The sequence below is a fragment of the Vicugna pacos genome, chromosome 7 (genome assembly GCF_048564905.1).
Source record: "Vicugna pacos chromosome 7, VicPac4, whole genome shotgun sequence".
Lineage (NCBI taxonomy): Eukaryota > Metazoa > Chordata > Mammalia > Artiodactyla > Camelidae > Vicugna > Vicugna pacos.
Genome location: NC_132993.1, coordinates 20,907,518 through 20,920,273, shown reverse-complemented (window position 1 = coordinate 20,920,273; position 12,756 = coordinate 20,907,518). Strand labels below are relative to the sequence as shown.

Sequence of the window (12,756 nt, the reverse complement as noted above, 5' to 3'; positions counted from 1 at the left end):
GAGCCTTACTCCCTTATCTTCTCACGAGGTTATCCAGAACTTGGGTTCCAAAAATTTTTAAGTGTAATATTTAAAGTCAAAGTTGCGAATTTTAAAATATTTATTATGCACTTGAAGCCTAGGAATTGATCTAAACAGGCAGAGCATCTTTAAGTACCAATGATTAGTTTAAAAAAAGAAACGGAATGGGAAGGCACAAATTAAAAATACACTTGGGCATCTAAAATCCAAAAATAGGAAAGGTAAAGTCAGCAAGAACACCAAGTATAATATACACACACAGAATTAAAAGCACAGCAAAGATGAGTAGGAAAATCAGAGGAGGAAGCATAAGACACGTGAATCCAAGAAGGCAATAGGTACAAAAGGTTGCAGTTAACCTCCTTACTGAATGTTCACATAATTATGTGCAATAATCAAAGCAGTTATGATACCTATAACTTATAAAGAACCTAAAAGTCAGGGGAAGGACAAGAGTAGAGAACCAATGTGCAGTAAAATGAAACTGCAAAGATTTTCTGAAATCATAATTGATACTTTTCTCTTTACATTATGCTGCACCCCAAAATACGGGGAAAAGTCACGTGTATAAGAATCTAGAAACCTGGTAAGTTTCCAGAATAATGGACTCTGCCAGACTGAAAAGCAGCAAGGAACAGTGAGGTGTAAGGCTACGCACGAATGGACCTAACACCTGGACACCGAGGAAAGACGGATAAAGCATCCTTAAGTAGAAGATGGACTGGGATTGGGTTTGGTTGAAGAAAAACAAAACGGAAAAACAAGGCCTAAGAAGCAAGTATCAAGGGTAAAACTTAGAGAATCAGATCGAAGCCACAAGCAGTAAGTATAGGACCTACAAATCAGTTCCTACGGGGTGGGGAAAGGGCCACTTCGAGACCGACTAGCTGCGACTAGTTTCTGAAAAGAGGCATATCTAGCTTTGCAGCCCCACCCCACGGCGGCAGCTCCTCCCCAAGGAAGACCTCACGAGGCCAACGGCCGGGCTCGGGCTCCGGCTCCCGCTCGAGCCTAGGTCCCATCCCGCCCTTGCCCCGCGGCATAGAACGGCCTCTCTGGGCCCCTCACCGAACGCTGCAGCTCCCCAAGCCAAAACGAGGCGCGCTCCTTTCCGCTGGGATCTGGGTCGTGGTACAGCGCCTGCACTGCTTGGTACACGAGTTGCAATGTCGGCTTTGCCCCTTCCATGGTGGTAGCTGTGGTAGCGGCAACGACGGCTTTGGCTCTTCTCCCGCGGCTTCTCCGGTTGCTCCGCCTTCACGCTTCCTCACTGTGTCGGCCACGGCCGCTCCCTGACTGGCGCCATCTCCTCTTCGCCCGTTACCAGGGCAGAGGGGTTCCCCGTGGAAGTTACCCCCTCGGAAACAGAGGTTAGATCGTATTCAAGTTCCTAGTCTTTTGTCCGATCCTTCCAGTAGACTCCAGACTTCTGAGTCCAGGCCTTGGTGCTCGCCTCTTGACCCGCTGACTTGCCCTCAGAAAGCCGTCCCGGCACGAGTCAAACCACGCAGTGTACCTAAGCCGCGTTTACCCGGACCGGAAGCGGCAGCACCGATACCTTTGGCACACTTCCGCCTGGTGCATTGCAAACGGCCTCCTTCCCGGCACGCCTCCTCTTGTCTCTCCGCCCCCTCCCGGAAGTGGCCCTACCGGGCCGGGTGCTGGGAGAAATAATGAATGTGGCTCTCTAGGTTTCCTGCGTCCAACTGGAGCTTTGGGACCGTCGTGGCTCCCACACCTGTGCAGCTCTCCGCTCCTTGGTAATAGATTTGAGGTCTTTCCTCCGCCTTTCGACCTCCCCATCCCTCTCCAGGGAATCCTTTTGGACCCCCGTGGACAAGGCGCGTCAATTCAACCATCTGTGGAGTATCCACTGCACTGATGACTTAATTTAAGACAGGATTTGTATGCTGACTCTAATGGAGGAGACAGACACGTAATCAAGTAACTTGTACAAACCTGAAATATGTGCCGCATTGAAACAAATCCAAAATGCCTAGAATCTCTGTTCAGTCCTCCTTTTTCACTAAATTCTTGCACCCAAAAGGATGTTTCATTCTGTTGCACTCCAGAGTATATGTGCAGGAGTGCAGGTTGCCTGGGGAACCCCTGAAGTAAGGCTGACATCTGAAGTGAGGGCAACCTTGAGGGGAACTAAGCCCTTAAGTCTGTGGAGTCTGATACTAACTAAAGTGCATTCTGTCGCACTCCAGAGTATATGCACAAACATGTTGAGTTGTGTTTTTGTGTATGCCTTTCTTTCCAAATCAAACATCAGCGGTTAACAATTCTCAATTCACAAAAGAAAATAGAAATCTTGGAATCTGTTCTGTGGGGAAAGTTTCCCAACATTACTGCTACTTCTTTGCAATGATAAATAATAAGCATTTGAAGAATGCTTACAATGTATAAAGCGCTATAGTTACAAGGTCTCATTCAATCCTTTTAACAGCTGTACAAACTAAATCCCATTTTAAGGAATAAAAAAATCGGTAATGTAATTTGCCCAAGGTTACACATTTCTTAAATGAAAGTCAGGATTTGAATCCAAATCAGTTTTGTTCCAAAGCCTGTTAAATTGTACAATCCCTATCATCCTGTATACTGGTTTGTTTCTGAATTGTTATTGCCAAGGGATTTTAACTACCAACATCACAATGAAAACAGTGTTACTGTACATAGTTAATATAATTTCTGACACAAAAAAGCTGGATATTTTGGTTACCTAATTCATTAAAAAACAACTTAGTTAAAAAAAAAAGATTTAGTAAAATCTCCTTGGTCTCTACTCTCTTGAAGTTTACAGTCTAATTGCAAAGACAAGCAATTCAATACACTTTTAAAAGTTCTATGACTAACCACAAGTAAGAGAATGATGTTGGACCTACCTTGCATCATATAAGAAAAAAAATTAAAGAATGTAAATGTAAGAGCTAAAACTGTAAAATTCTTGAAAGAAAACAGGAGTATATCTTCATCCCCTTGGATTAGACAATGTTTTTTTAGATATGGCGGCAAAAGCACAATTAACAGAAGGAGAAATACATAAATTGGACTTCATCAAAACTAAAAACTTGTGTGTCAAAGAACACTATTAAGAAAGTGAAATAAAAAAAGAAGACAAATGAACTTAAATATAAAATAGAAACAGACTCACAGACATAGAATACAAACTTGTGGTTGTCAGGGAGTAGAGGGGTGGGTAGAGACAGACTGCGAGTTCGAGATTTATAGATACTGACAGGTATATATGGAATAGATAAACAAGTTTATACTGTATAGCACAGGGAAGTATATTCAAGATCTTGCAGTAGTTCATGGTGAAAAAGAATATGAAAATAAATATATGTATATTCATGTATGACTGAAAAACTGCTGTATACCTGAAATTGACACAACATTGTAAACTGACTGTGACTCAATAAAAAAAATGTTTTTAAAGAAAGTGAAATGACAACCACAAAATGAGAGAAAATATTTGCAAATCAAATATTTGATAAAGGATTAGTGTCCAGAATATATAAAGAACTTACAATTCATCAATGAAAAGACAAGATGGAGATTGGTCACTACAAAGACCAATCATGTGATTAGAGGATTGTAACTTTGGGCTAGACTAAGTGCAATCACGTACCACTGATTTAATCATCCATGTTTAGTAATGAAGCCCTGATCAAAACTCTGGACACTGAAGCTCAGTGGAGGTTCCTGGTTGATGAACACATTACTGTGCCAGAAGGGTGACATATCCTGACTCCAAGAGAGTGCCTGGGAATTCTGCTTTCCTCCCAAACCTCACCCTGTGTATAGCCTTTTAAATAAACCTTTAATTATGAGTATAGCACTTAACTGAGTTGTAAGCTGTTCTAGCAGATTAGCAAATCTGTGGGGGTTTCACCTCTTAATTTGTAGCCAATTGGTCAGGAGTGCAGGTGACCTGGGGAACCCCTGAAGTAAGCCTGACATCTGAAGTGAGGGCAGTCTTGAGGGGAATTGAGCCCTTAAGTCTGTGGAGTCTGATACTAACTCCAGGGAGTGTCAGAACTGAATTGAATTCACCCCATTGGGGTAGAAGCAGAACAGGTAAAATGTTCACAAAATCTGTAATTTAGTTTAACAGACATAAGCCCTGTTCCCCACCCACAAATAGATGAAGCCAATAAGGCAAAATGTTAATGATTGTTAAATGTGAGGATAAGTACATTTGTTCACTATACCATTCTCTCTACTTCTCTGAAATTTTCCAAATTAAAAAAAAAAGTCAAAATTGGAAAAACAAAGTCATTTCAATTTTTATTTACTGACATGAAAAGCTGCCAGAAAATATTATTGGAAAAAGAAACAGATTATGATTCAGCATGTGAAAATGACCACTGATACGAGATTGTATCCGTATTTCTGTATAGGCAGAGAGGTGTCTGGAAGGATGTTCAACAAAATGTAAACAGTGGTTATCTCCAGTAATGGGATTTCAAGTGGTTTCTACTTTCTTTTTTTGTGTTTTTCTTCATAGCACTTTTCACCACTTGACACATTCCATATTTTTATTATTTTTTGGCTACTCCCTCCATTAACATGTAGGCTGTAGGTCACTCATATCCCCAGTGCTTTGAATGGTGCCTAGCATATGGCAGACACACAATAGACATTTGTAAAATGCATTAATAAGGTTTCTGTGATTAGAATTTTTTCTTTATAATGATTATTTACACTTTTAACAAATACATTTTATCAAAAACAACACAGCTGTTTTCTTTCCAAATAGTGACACAATAAACTTAAAGTCATAATCGTCAGTGTTGACTGAATCTTGGTGGCTGTTTGCCAAGAAAAGGCCCAATGCACAATGCAGACCTCTCCTGGCCCAACTTCAGACTACTCAACCTATAGGGCATATAGCCTATACCATCATCACCTGAAACAGCCATAACCCCAGCACCAAACCTGTCTCTTTCCCCCAGTTCAACTCACATTCAGGGCTCACGTGCTGAGCACGGCATCTGCCTTTGGCTCTCCAGCTCAGAACTGCCCTCAGTCGTGGACAGCTTTCCCCCAATTTCACTTGCAAAGCAAATTCAAACTGGTGAGAGGGACTGAGAGAGGAAGATGATTAGAGATGGTGAATTTCTATGGAATAATGAGAGCACAAATTAACTGTCCACAGTCAAAAGGAGCCTGGTTTCAAGATGTTCTGAGGAACAGTTCTGGTATCACCTGGGTAGGAAAGCACAAGCAGGTTTGAATTTTTCTGGACATCAGCAAAGTGAGATTCTTTTCAGAAAACAAGAAATACAGTACAGAGAACCCAGGGGCAATGGAAGAGAAAAAACATACACAGTTCAGTAAATGTCCACCAAGCTGCCCCTGATTCCTTCTCCTTAATTCCTCGCAGTCTTCCTTCCCCTACTGAGGTCTTCTTTTTGGAAGCCAGACACATGGGAAGGGACAAGTAGCTTTCTCTCAACAAGACTAATTTTTATAAGTCATAGTTTATCCACAGTTGGTTAACCTTTAGCCCAGTTTTACACCAGGGTCTTAAGCAATGACCTGGAGCTGGTGTGATATGGGCCAAACTGTCACCCAATCAGGCTGACAGGAGATTACACTTCTCTCACAAATGCAGAAGGCTCCAGTTGGCTGTAGAGAGAAAAATAATAATAAAACTCTCAGGGGAGGGAACAGCTCAAGTGGTAGAGCCGTGCTTAGCATTCAGGAGGTCCTGGATTCAATCCCCAGTACCTCCTCTAAAAATAAAACCTAATTACCTCCCCTCCACCAAAAAACAAACAAAAACTCTCTCTCCTATGGCATGGTGTAAAGAGGGCTTCCTTAAAAATCAGACCCCCCTGTACCAGTCCCAGCCCCACCTCTTTCTAGCCACATGACTCTAGCAAGTAACCACCTTCCTAAGCTGGATTCCTCTGCCAAAAAGGGCGTGATACTTACCCACCCAACACAGAGAGAACCAAGTAAGATCATGTGAAAGTGCCTTGGCATTGGCTCATTGTAAACGACTGTAAAGTAATCAAATACCTTTTTACAAAAATATAGAGTCAAGCAGTCACTTCTAGTCTTATTGAGATACTTAGAAATCACAAGTTTTTACCCCCAAAACACAGGCTTTTCAAATATGGGAGGAACAGTGTATTTAATGAGCAACCCAAGCAGTGAGCAAGCCAAAGGCTTGGTTACCCCACCAGCCACACACCAGTAAACACTGTGACACCTGTCACACTGCCTGCTTCCTGGGGTCAAAGTGCTTACCAGCTGGCTCTTACTTCTGGAAGAATTTAGATATTTAGATCCACTTCTGACTCTCGCCTTCCCTGCCACTCTGCTTAGTAGACACTGGGCACATACCTGCTTTGATCCCATGCTGCTGGATCCAGACTCAGGGCCTCTTCCCTTGAACAAAGCCCTCAACATTGTCCTCCAGCCTTCTAGATCTACCTACAACCTCGGGTGTTCCAACTTCCCTCTTCCCCCACTACCCAAACACTTCACCTTCCCAGACTCCAACTTCTGCATCTCATCCCTCTTTGATGTCACTTTGATTCCCAATGATGCTTATCAACCTAGCTGCATATTAAAATCACCTGAGGGAAACTTTAAACAATACCAGTGCCTGGGTACCTGCCTAGATCCGTTAAATCAGAAACACTGAGGCTAGGTCTGGAGCTCCAATCTGGGTCGCTTGAAGCTCCCAGGTGTTTCTAATGTGCTGCTAGGTTGTTAGTCATTTTGTCACAGAAGAGTTTCTCAGCAGGAGAACTACTAAATGCCAGGTGGGGTGATTCTTCCTTGTTTAGTTCTGACCCAAGCTTTGTGGAATGTCACTAGCATTCTCCAGTAGTGGTGACAACCATAAATGCACCAAACATCTCCAAATGCCCCCGCGTGAGAATCTCACCAGTTCCTTCTCTTCCTTTTGTGTTCTCCCACATCACAAGGTAAAAGCCCCTCCCTTCCTGCCACACCTTCAATTCTCAGGTGATCAATTTTTCTGGTTTTCTCAGGACAGAGGGGTTTTGAGGGACAGGAGACTTTCAGTACTAAAATAAGGGAAATCGCAGGCAAACTCCACAACTGTTAGTCATCCTAGATTCTCTTCTCTTGCCTCCCGTAAGGGGTACCCATTTTTTTTTCTACTTCCCCCACCTCTTTTCTGGGAACTGGTCCTCCCCAACCCCAGCCTGCCTTCTCTCAAGGAGGAACAAACTTGAGGAGGTTGCTGACACACACTTAAGTTCCTCCCCCAGAATTTGCAATTGGAATAGGAGGCTAGTCTCAATTTTGCTAGTTCTCCAAAAGAGATTTGAATGTGGGAATTGGTGGCCACTTCCTACCAGGAAGACTACTGTGGTGTGTAGGGAAGGATGGGCAGTGCAGAAAATCTGTCTCTAGCAACAGAGGAAACAGGTGCCCAAGAAGAAACACATGCAGAGGTGAGGTAGAATCTTCCCGGCTTTTCCAGAGCTCAGGTGATTCTCAGACTTGAGCGAGCATCAGCAACCATCACCTGGAGGGTTCCTTAAAGCACTGCTTTCTGGGCCCCACCCCCAGAGTTTCTGAGTCAGTAGGTCTGAGTGTGGCCCAAGGATTTGCTTTTATAAGGAGCTCCGAGGTGGTACTGATGCTGCAAACTAGGGATTTTGTGAGGACCACTCCTCTGAGCCAGAGTTCCAGGGCCTTGTGAGGGCCCAGCAGGCTCAGCCCTGCTCTGAGGTTACATGAGTCTCTATCTTTCTAATAAATTCCTCCCCACCTTTTTTTTTCTTGAACAGCTTTATGGAGATATAATTCATATCCGGTACAATTCACCAACTTAAAGTGTCCAGTGATTTTTAGTACATTCACAGATATGTACAACTATCAACAAATTTAGAACAATTTAGAACAATTTTCATCACCTCACAAGAAACTCCATGCCCCCTCTTTTTAAAAGTCCTTTTAAAGTTTGTTTATTCATTTATTTTTAATGGAAATACTGGGGATTGCTGTCACATCCAGGAATCCTTTGCCAAATCCAAAGTCATGAAGATTTACTCCTATGTTTTCTTCTAAAGAGTTTTATAGTTTTATCTCACACCCATTTTGAGTTAATTTTTGTATGTCATGTGAGAACTTCATTCTTTTGCATGTTGATGTAGTTTTTTCCAGCACCATTGTTAAAAAAGACTATTCTTTCCCCATTAAATGGTTTTGACATCCTTGTTGAAAATCAGTTGACCATAGATGTATGGGTTTATTTCTGGACTCTCAATTCTATTCCAGGGATCTATATGACTAACCTTGTGCCAAGGACCACACTGTCTTGATCACTATTGCTTAATTGTAAATTTTGCAGTTGGGAAGTGTGGGTTCTCCTACTTAGTTCTTCTTTTTCAAGATTGTTTTAGCTATTCTGGATCCCTTAAAATTCAATAAAAACTTTAGAAACAGCTTGTCAATTTCTACAAAGAAGTCATCTGGGACTCTAATCAGTTGAGATCACACTGAATCAGCAGATCAGTTTGAGTACTGTCGCCATCTTAACAATAAGTCTTCCAATCCATGAATATGGGACGTTCTTCCAATTAGTTAGAGCTTTAATTTCTTTCAACAACATTAAAAGCTTTCAGAGTAAAAGTTTTGCACCTCTTTTATTAAGTCTAGTCCTAAGTATTTTATTGATGCAATTGTAAATGGAATTGTTTTTCCTTTTTTTTTTTTTTTTAATAGAAGTACTGGGGATTGAACCCAGGACCTCATGCATGCTAAGCAAGCACTCTGCCACTATGCTATACCTACCCACCCAGAATTGTTTTCTTAGTTTTATTTTTGGATTTTCATTGTAAGTACATAAAAATACAATTGATTTTGTATGTTGATCTTGTATCCCGCAAACTTGCTAAATTCATTTATTAGTTCTAATAGTTTTTTAGTGTATTTTTTAAGATTTTATATATAGAAGATCACATCATCTGCAAATAGAGAGAGCACTGAAGTATTATTTAAGAAAGACCCAGAGAGTTTAGTGTTGGAGGATGGAGGGAACAAAAAGTGCCCACTGAACAGAGAAGGTATCCTGAGACCAAAAAATGAGGCAGACATCTCCATGTAATCAATGGATCCATTTTTCATAGGTTGGAATTGGGCAGACAATGATCTGGAAGCATTCACAGCTGCACTCCGCACTGCCATAGGGCCACTAGGACAGTTTCACAGTTAACTTAGGGTATGGGAGTACATGCTTGGAAACAGGAAGTGCATTCCTAAGTCAAGATTTATGAATGGGTAACTAGTCTCATGGGCACCAGGAATAGGTCAGTAAAGGTCTTCATTATTGTTCGGGGACTAACAGAGCATAGAGCTCATCTAGACCTAATGATCATTAAACAATATCTGTTACTACAAAGCCTCTGATGACAGAGAAGGGGTTTACTACACAGTATAGCCCTAGGTAGGGTCAGTGAAAGAACAGGAAGAACTGAACAAGCCCAAGATGGCATCAGTTATGCTAAGGGCCTAAGGGATGGGTACCTAAACAGTGTATGGTCCTTTCACACTTTCTGTCACAAGCTAACTCAAAGTTTTTCTAGGAAAACTTAGTATCAATGCAAGTACTGAATTTACATTCTTGGTCCTGACAAAAGCTTTTCTGTTTGTTTGGGTTTTTTGTTTGTTTTTTGTTACTCCCCTTGTCTTGAAATAGAGCTTTTCAAACTTTCCACCAAAAATGCCCTAAAGGCAGAGAAGAGAAAAATTTGAGGAGTAATCCTATATAGCCTCTGCTGACATGAATAATTTTAAAGTGGTATATTTTATCTTAAAAATTCATAAAAATTTTATCATCTACTCCAGGATAAAGTCAGTTCATTTTAACATTAAAATAATAATTTTTTTCAAGATAAGAAAGGAAGCCTTTCCCACATGATCCAGAAATTCCATTATGGGGTATATATTAAAAAAAAAAACTGAAAGCAGGAAACTGAAAACTTATTTGTATACATGTTCATAGCAACACTATTCATAATAGCCAAGAGTTGGAGGCAATCCAAATGTCTATTGACAGATGGATAAACAAAATGTGGTGTACATATACAATGGAATATTATTCAGCCTTAAAGAGGAATGAAATTCTGACCTATGTTACAACGTGGATGAATTTTGAAGACATTAAGCTCAGCAAATTAAGGCAGTCACAAAAGATAAATACTGTATGATTCCACTTATATCAGTATCTAGGGTAGTCAAATTCATAAAAATAGAAAGTAGAATGGTTGCCAGGAGCTGGGCAGAATGGGGAGTTGTTGTTTAGTGGATATAGAGTTTCAGTTTTGCAAGATTAAAGAGACTGATTACACAACAATGTGAATATACTTAACAGTACTGTTCTGTACACTTAAAAATGGTTAAGATGGTAAATTTTATGTCATGCATTTTTTTACCACAATAAAAAATAATTTAGAAATTTTCAATAGTTTAAAAGGCCTTATGATTTGGTCAAAGAAAGCTGATTAGTATGTAGATTCAGCTAGAGCTAAGTATACTTCCTTGGTTTAATTTATGGAAATGTTTATATAGTCACCTTTTAATTATCCTGCAGGGACTTCTTTGCTCAGAGAATCATCCTGGTCCCCAGGCCAACAATAAACAGGAACAGAGACAAAGGAATAGACTATAGACATCGCAGTGTGTTTCTATCATGCCATGGGAGCCTTTCTGGGTCACCTCCTATTGTGTTCCAAGATTTAGAATGCATTCCAAAATATCACTCAGCATCAGCAAAAGATTAGGCTTTATTAGTTAAAGGGAAATCTTACAAGGCTGGCTCAACAGGCAAAGAGAAAACAGAGGTCCCCCACAGAGAGGTGTGCTGGGGTCACGGTGCTCTGTTGGAGCCACAGAATAAGTCTATGTTCTGCTGAAGGAATCTTGTACCTCTCTGTTCTCCCCTGTTTTCACAGTGCTGATGAATCAGGAATGAGTGAATTAACACATTTCTGACCACAAAACGAAAACAGCTGAAAAGAAACAGCTTTTGGAGCCCTCAGCATAACAGTCCCTGCCCCTGGTTCATATAACAAATGTTCAGAGGCTCAGAGCATATTTCAATTCCATGCAATTATCTTGCCCCTATGTTACCTTTGTATCTTCTCTTAATAACAGGTTCACCAAGCCTGCAATGTCTACGGGTACCACAGAGGGAAATACACAACAAAGAAAAGTCACCAGTCTGAATTTTTAGCATGAGATGGGCCAGCAGCAATAGACCCTACCACAAAGAGGAAACCATGGGAAGCTATTTCCTAAACAGCCTTTCTCCCTCAGAATTAGCTGCCCATCCAATTTCTGGCAAACCTCCACCCTTGTCCCAGGAATAAATAATAGCAAACTCTGATTTAGGCTTACTACACGCCAGGAACTGATCTAAGACTCTTACAAACATTAACCCAGTTCATCACTACCCTATAAGGTAAGCACTATTTTTATGCCCATTTTATATGGGAGAAAATTAAGGCATAAAAGGCTTAATGAACTTGCTTAAGGTCCAGACAGAAAAGCAGGATTAGAATCCAAGCAATCTGGGTCAGAGTCTGTGCTTTTAACCACCAAACCAAACCAGAACTAAGACATTGGGCTAAGGGCTTCTGCAAAGGCTTCAAATGTACATCGTCCTGGGAAAGAAGCACCAATAAATGTGGCAGAAAGTAGGACGTGTCCTGGAGTACAGCCATGGGGGATGGGAGATGTTGCAGAACATTGGTGAGGATAGAAGAGCAAAATAAATCGTAGGGAGTACCGTTGGAAGGGAGCTTTTTTTCAGAGTGAAAAAATAGTAACATGACAAACAACAAGCAACAGAGGATTGTAAAGTCCCTTGGATTCTTTCAAAAAAGCTTTATCATGGGGTGAGGGGATAGCTCAGGTGGCAGACCATGGGCATAGCATGCAAGAGGTCCTGGGGATTGAACCCAGGACCTCCTCCAATAATAAATAAATAAATAAACCTAATTACCTACACCACCCCCCAAAAAGTGAAATAAAATAGCTTTACTGAGGTATAATTGACATTCACTAAACTACACATGCTCAAAGTGTATAATTTAATAAGTTTTGACATATGTATAAACCATGAAACCATCACCATAGTCAAGATAATGAAAATAAACATCACCCCGCCAAAGTTTCTTTGTGCCCTTTTGTAAACCCTCCATCTCTGCAACTCCCCCCAAACTCTACCTCTGGTTGTCCATGATCTGCTTTCTGTACCTGTAGATTATTTTACATTTTCTAGAATTTTATATAAATAGTATACGGTATTTACTCTTTGTCTGGTTCTTTCACCTGGTGTAGTTATTTTGCGATTCATTCATGTTGCTGTATTAACAACTGATCCTCTGATAAGGGATTTATATCTACATTATGGAAAGAACTCTTACAACTCAACAATACGAGATAAACAATCCAATTAAAATAATGAGCAAAGGGTCTGAATAGACATTTCTCCAAAGAAGATATACAAATGTGCATGTAAAGATGCTTAACATCATTAGTCATCAGAGAAATGCAAATTAAAACCACAATGAGATACATCACTTGACACCCACTAAGATGGCTATAATAAAAAAAATCAGATAATAACAAGTGTTGATGAGTATGTAGAGAAATAATAACTTATATACACTGCTAGTAGACATATAAAATGGTGCAACCACTTTGGAAAACAGCCTGGCAGTTCCTCAAAAAGTG

General features: G+C 40.6%; 1 protein-coding gene across 2 annotated transcripts in view; it reads right to left on the bottom strand.

The window, feature by feature from the left end:
* Positions 1-1,550, bottom strand: part of TNPO3 (transportin 3) — an 82,853-nt gene extending 81,303 nt beyond the window's left edge. For both annotated transcript variants that reach the window (XM_031674184.2, XM_015237618.3), the window contains exon 1: positions 1,090-1,550. Coding sequence is in view for 1 of the 2 variants with exons in the window: in XM_015237618.3 (XP_015093104.1) it covers positions 1,090-1,209 (120 nt within the window). In the remaining variant the exon portion in view is untranslated. The remainder of the gene's footprint in view (positions 1-1,089) is intronic.
* Positions 1,551-12,756: the final 11,206 nt, after the last annotated feature.